Raw genomic sequence first — 15,754 nt, forward strand, 5'->3', positions numbered from 1 at the left:
TTACTTACAGATCTTCCTCCACTCCTAGCTCCTGAACATGAGATTTTATTTTCTGCCCAGAAGTCTTTAAAATAATATTCTCCAGCAAGTGAAAGTCATCCTGGTTAAAAAGCTCACCATCTTCCAATGGCCCAATGATCTGAAGATAAAGTGGAAAATTAGGTTGCATTAGAGCAGTAAGACAGTCAAGGAAAGTGAAGAAAACTGTGGCGGGACCATAATTACTCACCCCCTGTGATGCACACAGTAATCCAACTCATATTACTGTTCAGAATTTAACCAGTCAAATATTCACTACTTTGAAAGTTCTCACTGTCCATCATTGCACTAGCAACTGTGTCAATTGCTTCCTACCATATGAACCTTCCCAATCAGGTCAACATGAAAGTGAAGTGTTCACACAAGACAGGGCCATTTTGGTGCTGCCTCAAAGGCTCTGTAATGCACTCCTGTGAGAAGTATATTTGTGCTTTTCTACTACTGCTACTACTACTGCTACTGCTACTATTATTAAATTTATTACACACCCTTCACCAGCAGGTCTGGGATGGGTTACAATAATTTAAAATTCAGTATTAAAAAGGCTTAAAACAAATTATAGTCACAGGGATAGAATGGATGCTGAAAACACAGATCTCAAGTGTTGAAGGCCAAAGAGATGAGCATTTGCTGAAAGCTGTACAGCAAGGGTGACAAGACACACCACTGTGGGGAGGGAATTCTACAACTTAGGGCTGTCACAGAGAACACCCTCTCCCAGGCCATCTTTGTCTTACTCCCTGCCAAATGTCTGAGGGGGTAGAGGTACCAAGAGAGTCCACAGGAAATGAGGTGGTTTCTCAAACATTTGGGGCCTAAGTCATTTAAAGTTTTAAACACTAGCATGAGCACCTTAAATTGGGCCCAGAAACTAACTGGCAGCCAGTGCAGCTGTTTGAAAACAGCAGTTACATGAGTTCTAAAAGCAACCTTGTCCAGTAATTTGGTTGCTTTATTGTGAACCTGTTGATATTTCCAAATAGTCTTCAAGGGTAGTAGCCCCACATAAACTGCATTCCAATCCGAACTGGAAGTTACTAGAGCATAGAGTACCATGGCCAAGTCATCTCTGTCAAGAGTGGCCATAGCCGGCAAATGGTTGTAGCTGGAAGTAGGCACTCCTAGCCCTCAAGACCACCAGGGTCTCAAGTGTCCATGTTGGATCCAGGAATATACCCAAGTTATGAACCTGCTCCTTCCAGGGAACGGCAACCCTATCCAGAACCCTATTGAGAACTTGGAACGCATGACACTTCTGTCTTTTCAGAATTTCAAAACCTACTGGAAATGTTGCCTTTTCAAAGGGTTTGTGGGCCCAGATAATGCATTCTTATTTATTGTCTAGTTGTTGTTTTTTTGCAAAAGTTTTTTTTTTAAGTACAGATATTGTCAGAAGCCCTGGGGGCTTTGATAGACTGAAAAGTATTATATAAATATGGCAAGGAAGCAAATTTTCGTATGATCAAAACCATTTCACTGCCAATCAGTTAAGAAAAACCGAATTCCAGGGAAAGCAAAATAGACTGCTTATAATTGACATTGCTGCCTTTTTATTCTTACTGCTAAGACAAATGCAGTACATTAGAACAGCCACCAAAGTGCTCTTTGGATCCATTAGTTATGCATTCCCAGAGGACTGCTGTGGGAAAGTGTTTCATTCTGAGAAGCTGAATGCTGCTGTTAATTATTCAAGGTGGCTTTCTCTCTCTCTCTCTCTCTCTCTCTCTCTCTCTCACACACACACACACACACACACACACACACACACACACACGGTTTGGGGCTTGTTAGCATAAACAGGTGTAAACAATAAAAATCTAGGCTCCAAGATACATTACTCAAATATATGGAAAACTACAGTATTTTTTGTTCTGTAAGACTCACTTTTTCCCTCCTAAAAAGTAAGGGGAAATGTGTGTGCATCTTATGGAGTGAATGCAGGCTGTGCAGCTATCCCAGAAGCCAGAACAGCAAGAGGGATTGCTGCTTTCATTGCACAGCGATCCCTCTTGCTGTTCTGGCTTCTGAGATTCAGAATATTTTTTTCCTTGTTTTCCTCCTCCAAAAACTAGGTGCGTCTTGTGGTCTGGTGCGTCTTATAGAGCGAAAAATACAGTATGTTCATTTCCCCATAGTATGAAATCATATACTTCTATGTAATAAAACATTCAACCTTTTTGGGGCCTTCCATTACAGGACTTAAAACAGCATATGGGGAGTAGCTCAATGAAAGTAAAGTGAACCCAGCTATTAATGCCACCCTAAACAAAGACCTATCATGTACTGGTAATTTTCAGCTCCAACTAATTTTCCAACACATCTTAGGTCAAAAGACAGGATCCCATTATTTTTATTGACTAATATGCAAAGTTAAAATTCTCAACTCCCTCAAGTGTGGAGAATTAGGCGGGCTAAGCATGTCAAAACATTTTCCTGGAAGTGAAACAGCTCTCTTTGCGGGGGGGGGGGGGAATCCAGCTTACCCTGCCATTGCTGATCACGGCCCTCTGCCCTTTTTTCAGTTTAAGAACATCCCTGGAGTACATGGTATGTGAAAGAACAAAATCCACTTTAGGAGAGTCAAAGGCTTCCTTGAAAATATCAATATCCATACCCTGAAAGAAAAGAGACCCTGAGTAAAAGTAAGTTCAGAGACAAGACAGGAAAGCTGTAAATTAAAAAAAAGAAATGGGTACTGCTGCTCCATTTTACTAGTGTTCCACCTCACAGCAAAAGCCAGTTTGTACTTACTCCAACAGCAAATTCCGTAATATCAGCTCCAGCCTCCAGCATCTTTGCATTCTCTTCCTTGGCTAATTTTGTGATGAAGTTCTTGGCATTGTTAGATGTTTGCGTCTGTAAGGCTGCCCATATAGCCCTAGCAATGATTGTGTTGTTGCTGGTTGGGTCTTCACTGGGGTTGCTGATCACGCCAATCCGGACATGGTTACTGGATTTCTGCATAAAAACAAAATGTGCATTAGAACACAGTTTGTACAAGCACCGAAGGCCAGCAAACAAAGGCAGCGTTTAAATGTAGAGGAAAGCTGATTGTGCCTGCTTCCTGCTTGTGCTGGGCAGAAACAAACCACCATCCCTGGGCTTAGCACTATAGTTGAACGAGGGTTTGTGCAAACAAACCATGATAAACCAAAGTTTGTTCTCAGCTTATCTATTTTTCTTTGCTACGAGAAAACAAAGCTGAAACCCTGGCTGAAACATAATGCTAAGCCAAGGATGATGGCTTGCTCCTCTCCGGTTCTCAGATCTTAGGATGCAGCAAGGCATGGTGGTATGAAAGAACAATTGGTTCCTCTTCCTTTAAACACAGAGAGCCTAGCAATTAGTCATACCTGTCCCTCAAAGGCACAAAAAACAATCAGGTGGTGTAGCTCAGTTCCCCAGGTGTGCTGACAAGACTGCTTCCTTCCTTCCCTCCTTCAACAAAGGCCGCTACATACCTGGTGTTTGATAGCATCGTACAAAAGCTGCCTTCCAGATGGCTTGTCAAAGTCTCCCACAATCCAGAATGTCACTGGTCTAACAAAAGAATCATCTGTAAAAGGAACAACAACACATTCAAGAAAGAAATTTGAAGCTGATAATATCATAATGTGCATTTCCATTTCAACCTGGGCACATGCAGTGTTTTGAAAAGTCATTCAGGCAAGATACAAAAAGTTCCCAATAGTATTAGTATTTATCAAGGGTAACAGCATGTGTATATATCTCTGCTAAAATTAAGTTTATCTTTTAAGGTACACAAAATAAGGCACATGCATAATTCTGTTTATTATCTGGGGTTTATTTAGCTATTCATTTCAGATTTTTATTCTTTTTATCAAAGAATATTTAAGCAACTGAAGTTTTCCTGTTAGCAAATAAACAAAACTTTTCAATGTGGACTCAAATTATATTTCTGGAAATATTTTGAAACATGCATCTATTTTTCATTCCCTACAGATTCTAAGGTCAATAATTAAGGGCTCTGAGCATGATTTAATGTATTTAAATTAGTAATGCAAAAAAGGAAAGAAATGCACTCAAGCTCATTACCATAAATTTCCTTGGAGGACATGCCTGACAGAAGTAAAACAGGAAAGAGTGGGAAAAGATATAATTAGTTTACAGAATAGACCTTGCAAGTACCCAACAGCCACAGCAGGGTATGCATGACCCTTGTAAACAGTGACTAATGTCAGAGGCAACTATGAATTAATTCATTTCCAGCAATAGGAAACCACAACATCTCTAGTATTTCTCTAATTTTCAGAAGTCATGCACCCCTTCCAAATGAAATGGATCTGTCATGCCTTGTCCTCTTCACACTGAAGCCTAGTTGATACACCTGACAAGATCCTATATGACACACGATTTTCCAAATACCCCCAGTTTCCAAAGACAGCTCTAGTCTTTAGCTGTATGTTCACAAGGAGTGAATCATGATGGCAGGTGTTAATTATCAATAACAGGGCTTATTGAGAAGGCAATTGGGCCACAACTGGCCCCCAGGCCTTAGGTTGCCTACCCCTGCTCTAGAAGGTAAGATTGTTTGTGCAGGGGCAGTTCCAAGGGGATGGTTTGACTATACACGTTTTTGCGTATACGCTCTATAACCCCTGTGCAAGATGCATACTGTATACTGAAGATACTGAAGTCAAAATCTCTACCACATTTCTCACACTGATTTTATGTAGTTATCAAAAAGCATGGGTGACAGAATAGAACCATATCCCATCCCAAAGAGTAACTCCCATAAGAGCTCCCCAGCACTGCCTTCTGAGAACTACCCAACAGGCTAAGTGGGACTGTAAAAGTAGTGTGTCCTGCATTTCCAATCCCACCAGGAGGATAGCATGGTTGATATTAAGTCATTGAGGGGTACTGGAAAATGAACAGGCGCACAGTACCCCATGCTACCTTGCAACAAAGATGATCCACTAGTGTGACAAGAACATTTTCTGTAACAAACCAAGGCCTGAAATCAGGTTGTCTCATTTAATCGAACCTAGAGCTAGCTGCCCAGCTACTATCTGCTCTTATCACCATACCTAGACAATACACATTAAACTTGCCCATAATTGCCAGGATCTAAACTTTAGACTCCAAAGGTTCCAGGGAGGCTTTAGCTGTTGCCTAACTGTGGCTGTGTAAGGGGACCCAAAACCACATTTTCACCACAGGAGGAGATTAGAACCTGCCAAGTAGGACAAGGTTCTAGATTGCAGCTTGCTGGTCAGACTATTCCAAGGTTTTCACCTAGATAGTTGGAGCTCAATATCCAAAACAATTCAAAAAACCATTGTAAGATGAGGCCAAGGGCACCTCTAGTAATGAGTCTTAATGAGCGGGTTCCTTAATGATGGATAAAATGTTTAGTTTACCCCTTTTTTAAGTTGTTGGTGTTAAAAGCCTAGACAGGCAAGAAGACTTGGTCAATCATTGATAAATCTACCAAAACAAAATCCCCAAACTAAGCTTTTGTAGAATGTCTCAAGTGCCCTTCCTTAGCTGTTATGTTCAAAGTGACTTATAGAAGAGAACTAAATAAAACCACACACACACAGTACAAAACAAACACATTAGATACTCCTACATCAAAAGCCAGAGAGGATCAAGAATGTTTTCATGTGCTTTTTAAAATCAAACAGGGAACATGTTCTATATTTGTGGTACATCACTAGAATGAAGCAGAGAAGTCTGTTTCTTCAGAAGAATTGCTGAAGCCCACAGACACAATCCAACACAGAATTTGACATATTTATGCTTCCTCTAATTCTTCATCTCTTACTTGCAACTTCACCAGGGTTATGGACAACAAGGAGAAAAATTTTCAGGATTTATATTAACCAGGTTGTTGAGATTGGCTTCAATCGCAGTCAATAGCAATCTCTGGTTCGCATTATCTGTAGCTAAAGTTGGTGCCACCATAGGCCTTAGCAGAGAGACAGAAGAGAGGGGGCTAAGGATGGGAGCATGTGACTCCCCTCTCTCTCCCAGACTCATTACCTAAGCTGTGCATGGTTTGCAAAGGCATAATAAATCAGAATAAAGCCTTGATTTGACAATTTTATATGAAAATCCAAACCAAAAAAAGCCCATAATGGCTATAAAAGCCCAAAGTAATAACTTACACATATATGCAGAATTGCAATAGCACTATATTTCATCCCATTTTTCTCCTAAGCTTATTTGCTCCTTTGGCATATATTCAGTCAACTTGTAGTCTTTTATTGTTAAGCAATAAATAAGAAATGTGGTAACGAAGTGAAGAATTGGTGATTTTAGGGTGAGTGGGTGGGTTTTAAAAAATGTCTTAGCAACAGCTGCAATACTATTCTAAGCACAGCAATAATCAACTACCATTGGCTGCTATTGGGCTATTTTCAAAAGCAATTATGGTAACACTTCCATTTTCTATAAGGAAACATATTGCTCATATATCCATATACATTAATAAACTAAGTGAAATTAAATGGTGAAGTTCCAAGCTAACATTTCCCAATAAACAAGACTAGCACTTGACTACTGTTGGGTCTACACAGCAAATGAAAGAGAAAAGGAGACTCTGAAAGTCTTTGCAACCTGGTGCGCTTCAGATGTTTTAGATCAGGCATGGCCAAACTTGGCCCTCCAGATGTTTTGGGACTACAGTTCCCACTGGTCCTGTTAGCTAGGGATGATGGGAGTTGTAGTCCCAAAACATCTAGAGGACCAAGTTTGGCCATGCCTGTTTTAAATGATAAATTCCATTAGCCCCAGCCAGCACAGAAGGCTGCTCTGTAAGGTGGTAGAAAATACACTCTGTGAGTAATAAACTAGCATATCAGGCTGAGCAAGAACCTTTCGCCCTGCTTCAAGTATAGACCAAGCCTAGCAGAGGAAATCAACTAAGACAACAGAAAATATGGTGCTGCCTGGAAGCTAGACAGGCCAAAGAAATGCCATGCAAATACCTTTTAACATTATGAACCAATCTGTACTCTTTTCTTCTACAGTACCTGGTTCTTCAGATGTTAACATGGCAAAGCCATAATAACATGCTAAATCTATGGAGCCTTTATGAACAACCAAAGAACTTGATCAGATAAAACTGGGCATACATTTAAGGATCGATCAGAGGGCAGAGTGAGATTAAAACTAGTGCAAAGAAGGAGCAGTAACATGGCACCATTAGAAACATTTTAAAAATGCTTTGCTATGATTCACAACACAAAAGGAACCCTGGCCAAAAAAGTAGCAGAAAGAGACAGGACTCCCATAATTGTACCTTTCTTGGTCATGTAGGTCATGCTGTTGGCTATAGCAGCTGTCTTGTGCTTGGAATCCATGAATGTAAATCTAGCATAATCATCCACAAAGAAATTATCTGCAAGAAAAAAATTAACTCATCAACAATCACCACTTTAAATCAAGTTCTATTAATTTTAAAAAGAAAATTACCCTCTTTGGTAGCAAATTCCCAATAAAATGTTCCTACAGGGCATGTTCCTAAATAATTCATTGTAGAATTTGGACAAGGAAAGATGAGCAAATGATAAAGCGTAGGCAAGAACAGCTGCAACGTCAAGGAACAGGGGCTAGGAGTGAGAAAGGGCAGAAAGCCACCCAATAAATTACAGAGCCCTTGTATTTCTCCAATACAAAATGCCTGAAAACCTTCAAACTCTTAAACAACATTTACCAGTATACCTGAAGGAGCGTCTCCACCCCCATCATTCTGCCTGGACACTGAGTTCCAGCGCTGAGGGCCTTCTGGCGGTTCCCTCACTGCAAGAAGCCAAGGTACAGTGAACCAGGCAGAGGGCCTTCTCAGTAGTGGCACCCGCCCTGTGGAATGCCCTCCCATCAGATGTCAAAGAGAAGAACAACTATCTGACATTTAGAAGACATCTGAAGGCAGCCCTGCTTAGGGAGGTTTTTAATGACTGATGTTTTAGTGTGTTTTTAATCTTTGTTGGAAGCCGCCCAGAGTGGCTGGGGAAACCCAGCCAAATGGGTGGGGCATAAATAAATTATGATGATGATGATGATGATGATACAATGCTAAACTACAGCTTAATGTTGCCTGCAGGAGGCTTCAGCTAGTGAATTCCTTCATCTCCCCTCCTACTCTGCCACATCCATGACGAGGAGACTGGAAACATTTATTTGCTTCTGTTTTAAGATTAGAATAATTGTATTTTTTTATTTGTCTTGACCAACCAGTCTAAACTACCGTATTTTTCGCTCTATAACACGCATCTGACCATAACACGCACGTAGTTTTTAGAGGAGGAAAACAAGGAAAAAATATTCTAAATGAAACAGTGGATGTATGATTTTTATGGTTCATGCTGTGGCCACAGACATGTGATCTGACAGTGAGTTTGGGGTAGCCCAATGCAAAAATCCTGAGGATCCATGTGGATCCATGCTTTGTAACCACGTTTTTGCGTCATTGCGGCCCCATGAAACAGTGGGTGCATGTGTTTTTTGGTGCAGGCTGTAGCCATGGAAATGCTATGTGATCTGATGGTGAATTTGGGGTGACCCAGTGCAAAAATCCTGAGGATCCATGTGGATCCGTGCTTTGTAACCACGTTTTAAGTGGGGAGGGAAGGAAAAGAACTCAAGGGACAAGGAGCTTTTCCGCGGGGAGGAGGGAGGGAAAGAGCACTGTTGCTTTAAAGGTATACTTAAGGTATTTGCCCTGTGCCTGGGTTTTTTCCATTTAACAGTTTGCAGCCTTTTCCTTCCGCTCCTTGTTTTGAGGCAGAATAGATTTGAGCAAGTGAGGAGGACTTGGATTGCAGGGGATTTGCCATTAGCTGTGTAAAAGCGCTTCTCCTTGCAGCCTGAACGATAAGCAGCCACCAGCAGCAATAGAATGGAGCACAAAAAAGCGATAGGGGCACTAGGACCCAGACAATGCTCAAATCTATCCTGCCTGAAAACAAGCTGCTCCATCCCAGCCGATCAGCTGAGACGCGGGGGATTTGCAAAGTTTTCCGCTCTCCCTCACGCCCTCCCCAGCCTTTTTTTTTACTTCCTGGTTTTCACTGCGCTGGCTCAGAGCTCGAGGTTGGTTTTATTTTGCTGCTGGTTGCTTAAATTTTATCTTTCCTTCCGTCTCTCTGCAGCCTCATTGCTCTGTTTAGAGAGCGCGCAGACCTTTGCTAGCGTCTGTCCCTCCTCCCGTGTAAGCGGCTGCTGCCGGCTTTGCTGCTATGGCTCTCCTTCCCTCCCTCGTCCCCGGCTCCAGGTCGCTTTAAAGAAAGCAAAGTGAGAGCCTCGTAGAGCGTGTAAGCAGCTCCCGCTTTGCTTGACTGACGGCAGCCATGGCTCCGTTCCGTGCATTCGCTCGGTAACACGCACAGGCATTTTCCCTTACTTTCTCGGAGCAAAAAAGTGCGTGTTTTGGAGCGAAATTTACGGTAACTGCAGTTTGTCCAAGTTTGGACAGAAAACAAACTGCACACTTACAGCGGTACCTCTGGTTGTGAACGGGTCTGTTCTGGAGCCCCGTTCGCAACATGAGAAGAACGCAACCCGCCTCTGTGTTTGCGCAGGTCGCAATTTGCCGCTTCTACGCATGATGTCATTTTGCGCGCCTGCGCATGCGCGAGCAGTAAAACCTAGAAGTAACCCTTTCCGGTACTTCCGGTCCGCCACGGGACGTATCCTGAAAGAACGTAACATGAAGCGGACGTAGCAAGAGGTACGACTGTAGTTTAAAATGCAAGTGGGTATTTCTGAACAGCTTGTGGCCATGCCAGAAGGGGGCGGGGAGTACAAACTAGTGTCCAAATCATATCTTATTGTCCACTAACAAGTTATTGTTGTTATTAAAATTCTGTATGGATTCAACAGCAAGTGTGCCTTACTAGTTGCGGTTAAATCTAGGTACTCTCTGTCAGACATCAAGATCCGTGAGTTGATTCTTGGCACAACATTAGGCTGGTTCATGATATATTCAACCACATCTTGATCATTTGATAATTCACCCTGAAAAAGAAAGAAAAAATCAAATCTAAAAACTCAAACAAACAAAAAGCATGTTTTGGAACTGGTCTGAAAATCAGAATAATATTGAGAAGTCAAATCATTTTTTAAAATTTTAGTTTTATTCCTTGTTCTCTCAGAACCTCCCCTTCAAATAGGTCATTTAAAGACATATTAGGATTTCAATATTTTGCAAGATGTTAAAATGCTTCTTATGTGCAACCCCTTGGATTTTTACATTTCTTGGAACAGCCGATCTGTGACATAGCAGTTTCCTCTGTGGCAATGGGGGGCTGCCATTTGGGAAAGGTAAACCTACAGCCTGCTTAGAAGCACAGAACTAGCTGCACAGTTCTTTGACTGTTAGCCATCATCTTTAAGCACCGAAGAGGTCTTTGAAATCCCTGACTACAAGCAACATGGCTTACCAAATACACAGCCCTCTGGAAAAAGCTGGTGGTTTCTAGTATTTTATGCATTGTCACAGTTTCTAGTTCATCGGGATCTAGTTGTTCCTTTTGAAAGGGCATTCCGTTGAAAAGCACAATAGGTAAGGGCCCCACACCTGTCTGTTCGTAGTAGCCACGTCCTTCCTGAAATGTACAAAAGATACAAATAAGATGTTTTTTCTTTCTGCCTCTACTGACTTTATCTATTGCAACACAGTCCATGTTTCCAAAATAACCTATGCGAAAGCAGGTTACGGTGGGTAAATACTGCTGTAACTGGCCCAGAAAATCCTGTTGGCACCTCTGACCACTCCAATGAATAGTTCGGCAGAAATTTTATTCTATAAAAAGAGTTATGGGGTTTGAAAATGGATAAGCTGCACATGTAAATGCCTTACCTTCCTATTGTGATCATAAGCAGAATCAACTCCTAAGATGCTGTTCACTTCTACATAAGGATACTGCTTCTCAAGAACACTAACCACATGCTCCACTTTGAGTTTTTCTCCTGTATTTACTTTGTTGTATATCTGTCAAGAAAACATTGACATATGCACAGTTAAAAACATTACCTCTTCTCCTTACACTTCAAAGGATCATCAATAAATCAGCTGTTCTCTCAATTTCGCTTTGCCTGCCCTTATGTATCAAACTCGCTCCAGGAAGACCTCAGCAGTGCAAAACCCACATTATCCATGAAGCGTTTAGCTTAGTCTTTTTGTCCCATCATCCCCAGGCCTAAGAAGCAGTAAGGTAAGCAAAAGTGACAAAACTAGCAGCCTTATTTTTGGCTCACATGCAGTGTCTTATAGAGCAACATAATATCGCTACATCCCAACACTTGGTGTAGGCTAGACCTGCAAAGCTGATGTCTGCAGGAAAATAATTATACATATCATACAGTACAGACGGATAGATGGCTGTATGCATGCATTACAAACTGCTTTGGTTATCTATTTTACAGGTTCTTACAGTGAAAAGTTTCTCATGAGTTCTCCCAATATCTTTATTTTCCCAGGATGTTTAAGTGCCCAGCAGAATGTCATGAGGGGAAGTAAATTACCGATGGTGGCATGGATGAGCCTCTAAAAAAGGCCGATCACCATTACGAACCAACTTTGTTAAGAGCGAGTTGAAGGCTAAAATCAAACTGCAGGGACAACAGGAAAGGGAAGACAGCACACGGAACACAATGTAGGGCAGGAAGGATGGAGGAATCCACTCTTACCCACTCCCCCCCCAAACACATACAAGCCTTGGCCAAGAGACAAGTATGACTGTGACAACAAGCTCTCAATTCCACAGGTACATCAGCGATAAGGTAGAGGGACCAGGGTGGAGACAGGAGCAAGGGAAGGGCAGCATTAAAAGCCTCATTGTGGTGCCAAGGATGATTTATATTCTGCCCCCCTACCCTCCAATCCCATGCTGCCATCACTATAGTTGCAGGATAATGAAAAGATGTGAAAATCCACAACAGTGTACCAGATCGTTCCTCGCCTAGCCTTTCTATTACATTTACATTACGAATGCACAATAGAGAGCACATGTCACTTCAATTTTACAGCTTAACTTGGAGAACAGTGCAGTGGGATAAAAGTGGCTTTGGCAAGAAAAGTTATCCTTCCACGAAAGAGACGGTCAAGAACTCACAACAGAACCTGCCCCCATATCACTGACAGCAAGTACATTACCACTTTCATAATCATTAACCCAAATATTCTGAAAAGGCAAACTGCTGCAACAAGAAGTGTCTCTTCTTGTTGCAACAGCCTCAAGGCTGACATAAACAAATACAGCTGCATTAATTCTCTCCAAAACACTCACAGATATAACCGTCTGGAAGGCAAAATTATTATCAACTTCTTGCGCAACGTAGTTGTAGGCTCGAAGGAGGGCGACCCCAGCATCTTGTAAACCATCAACATCTTCAGAGTCATTAACCACAAAAACCAGTCCAATCCTATTAACAAAAGAAAAGAAAACAGACTAAAATCCAAATCATATATTCAAAAGCACAGCATCTGCAGTGGAAATGTTTAGGTTTGTGAACACGAGTGACACTGACCACCACTAAATATTACCGATCCTTTATCAGTGGTTGAAGGGATGTAGGAATGAGCTGTCGGATTGTGCTCTTTCCCCTGCAACCCCTTCCTCTCTTGATGCACAAACTAACCAAGGTTAAGGCTAACCAGGGTTCAATCCTAACCAGACAATGGAACTAACATCAAGCTCTGGTTTCAAATCCTGAGATAGGAGCCAGACCTGGTTAGCATTAACCATGGCTGACATTGGTGCAGACATGGACTGAGCCATGAATCTGGCTGGTGTGAAGAAGTCATCCATGAGGAGGAGGAGGCATTGTGGTACACAATCATATCATGTTACATCTGCATCATTCCTCCATATCTGTGGTATTTCACATGTGTGCAAAACTCACATAGGCATAAGCATCTGCCCCATATCAGATTTCCCACAGCCACTTGGTATAAACCAGGACCTCCAGATACCTCCCATATGTGATCAGACCCAAAAGGCTCCTCTCTCATACAGTTAGGAATAAGAGGTAGTGGAGATGCATGGTTGCTCAAGAAAAACTCCCATCATGCCAAATATGTACTTTTCATAGGTTCGGAAAGCTGATCAGCTGTGAATATTAAAGGTAAAGGGACCCCTGACCATTAGGTCCAGTCGTGGCCGACTCTGGGGTTGCGGCACTCATCTCGCTTTAGTGGCCGAGGGAGCCGGCGTACAGCTTCTGGATCATGTGGCCAGCATGACTAAGCCGCTTCTGGCGAACCAGAGCAGCACACGGAAACACCGTTTACCTTCCCGCCAGAGCAGTACCTATTTATCAACTTGCACTCTGACGTGCTTTCGAACTGCTAGGTTGGCAGGAGCAGGGACCGAGCAACGGGAGCTCACCCCGTCACGGGGATTCGAACCACCGACCTTCTGATTGGCAAGCCCAAGAGGCTCAGTGGTTTAACCCACAGCGCCACCCGCGTCCCTGTAGCTGTGAACATTACTCAGCTTCAAAAATAAAATTGTAAGTTCCATACACATAGAAACTGCAGCATTACCTCAATGGTATGTGGTTACTAAGGAACATTTCAGCCACGCTAAGCAACTCCGCCGAGCTCTCATGGGACGGGTCTACGATGAGTACCTGAAAGTCATAGCAAAGTACGGATTCAGATGCCATTACATCACTTTAGAAGGACTAGAACCATGTTTCACAATTTTAATTTTAAATGTTTTAGATCTCTCGATGGATTCTTATTTGTATGGGGTTTTTTATATTGGAACAGATACAGTAAGCTAAATATATAGGATTATCTTAATTTTAGAGGAAAACTTATAATAGAAATTAACAGTGCATACAAATAAAATCTTAAGTTGCCCAACCCTTGAAATCTTAGAGTGAAGTTCATAGACCAAAATAAGATACCACTTACAAAATTATGGAAGTTTTTCCTTATTTGTCTGATTACACCAGGGAAAGTAGGGCGCAGCAGCTCCTGGACACTGGAAGGCCAAGAATTGTATCTGCTGTCAACTTCAAGATTATTGATCCACTAAAAAGAAAAGAAAGTCAAACAAGATAAATTAAAAATACTTGTTGCTTGGACTATTAGAACTTATTTCAATTTAGGGCCACTATTTAGCGATTCAAATGCAGTGGAAGTAACTGAACTGTATGGATTCGTATGTTGAACTAAAATAAGATTCAAGACTTGCCTCAAAGAATTTACACTTCAGTGAAGAATGTGCACAAGTGTACCAGGATATATAACATACTGTGAACGATTTTTTTTACTGATCGGTGGAAATCTCACCCCACATACTCACTGAAATAGCAGGACTTCTGATATCTACAGCATAGTCAGAGTCCGATGGCTGGATGTTCAGCTTTAACACATTGTGCATGGAAAGGCCAACAATTCCCAAACTGTGCAGCCCTTCCATAACACGAGCTTCGTTCCTCAGGACATCAAACAAACTAGAAAGAGCACAGATCAGATAAAACTTTAGAACGCCACCAGCTGATAATACTGTAGCATTTTATATTGCTATACCATAACCTAAGTTAAGAAGAATTTGAAGAGTTCATACCTAAATATGTCCTGTGTGTCTAGATCTATGTGCAGCCCATTGATGAACAGGGCAGAATCCCCAGACTGTAAACCTAAGGTTCCTTTGAAGTACTGAGGAAAAAGTGCAACAAAGACATTAATAGACTTCTTTAAATACAAGACTTGAATAACACATAACTTAAGATCAAATCTTTTCAAAGATGTGCATTTAAAATGTTAACTGATCCCAGAAATGGAAATTCAGTTGGTCCTGCCTTGATAGCAAATCAGCTATCAGTATTAATCTAATGCAGCACAGAGTGCGAATTATCTTATGATAAAAATAGAATGATGAGGTACAGTGGACGCTCGGGTTGCGAACATTCACAAGCCGCAAAAGTGCGTCTGTGCACGCGCGGGTCGCAATTCAGCGCTTCTGCACATGGGCAAGCACCGAAACCTGGAAGTAACCCGTTCTGGTACTTCCGGGTTTGGCGCAGTGCGCAACCCAAAATCACACAACCCGAAGTGTCTGTAACCCGAGGTATGACTGTATTAATAGAGCGATCCAAACCCCTGATCCACCACACAGGAAGGAGTCTGGATGAGGAGGTTTCCCTTTACTTGTATTCATGGTCTGCTATTAGCAGGGCTCACCTACCAATGAACTTTCAAGTGAACTGGAGCAGCCAAGTACAGGTGACGACCATTTTGCACAGGGTTCCATTCCTGGCCCCTGTGCACCTCAGCGGAGTGCACATAAACCCAACCCACCCCCATTCTGCCTTGTTCCAAATCCAAAAGGACCCACACATTGGTGGATGCATGCAAAATGGTTGCTGCCTGTATTCATTGGCTTCTAAGTACCTCCAAGTTAATCCAGGCCTCTCTGTTGCACCAACCTGGAGCTGGTGCCACTGAACTAAAATGTTTTCCTACCCATCACAACTTGCAACCTGCCTGGCACAAGCAGAGAGACTCCAGATGTTATTGTAGTACCCGTTAAGCCCTGCTGCCAACCACCAGGGGTTTGGATTGCATGCTAAATAAGGCCTGCGGACTACCCATTCTTTGATGATGTGGAGCAATTACAAGCTGTGTTCCCATTTCAATTACTGCTCTTCTTTATAGCATCCAAGGTTCTATGTAGACATGGGGAAGTAAAATGTATCAACTACTTACTTGTCCTCAAGCAATCTGCCT

General features: G+C 42.1%; 1 protein-coding gene across 2 annotated transcripts in view; it reads right to left on the reverse strand.

The window, feature by feature from the left end:
• The window catches only part of UGGT1 (UDP-glucose glycoprotein glucosyltransferase 1), a 41,474-nt gene that overhangs the window by 12,776 nt on the left and 12,944 nt on the right, over window positions 1-15,754 (reverse strand). Inside the window, exons 12-25 of one of the 2 annotated variants that reach the window (XM_083505560.1) lie at window positions 14,592-14,683; window positions 14,328-14,478; window positions 13,934-14,053; window positions 13,559-13,644; window positions 12,300-12,435; window positions 10,871-11,002; window positions 10,452-10,616; window positions 9,906-10,026; window positions 7,310-7,408; window positions 4,096-4,119; window positions 3,501-3,595; window positions 2,791-2,997; window positions 2,523-2,654; window positions 9-139 (exon numbers count right to left, since the gene is read on the reverse strand). In XM_083505560.1, coding sequence (XP_083361686.1) covers window positions 9-139; window positions 2,523-2,654; window positions 2,791-2,997; window positions 3,501-3,595; window positions 4,096-4,119; window positions 7,310-7,408; window positions 9,906-10,026; window positions 10,452-10,616; window positions 10,871-11,002; window positions 12,300-12,435; window positions 13,559-13,644; window positions 13,934-14,053; window positions 14,328-14,478; window positions 14,592-14,683 — 1,691 coding nt within the window. The remainder of the gene's footprint in view (window positions 1-8; window positions 140-2,522; window positions 2,655-2,790; window positions 2,998-3,500; window positions 3,596-4,095; window positions 4,120-7,309; window positions 7,409-9,905; window positions 10,027-10,451; window positions 10,617-10,870; window positions 11,003-12,299; window positions 12,436-13,558; window positions 13,645-13,933; window positions 14,054-14,327; window positions 14,479-14,591; window positions 14,684-15,754) is intronic. The other variant, XM_083505559.1, reaches the window with a different exon arrangement.

Source organism: Podarcis liolepis (assembly GCF_965112155.1).
Source record: "Podarcis liolepis genome assembly, chromosome: 5".
Lineage (NCBI taxonomy): Eukaryota > Metazoa > Chordata > Lepidosauria > Squamata > Lacertidae > Podarcis > Podarcis liolepis.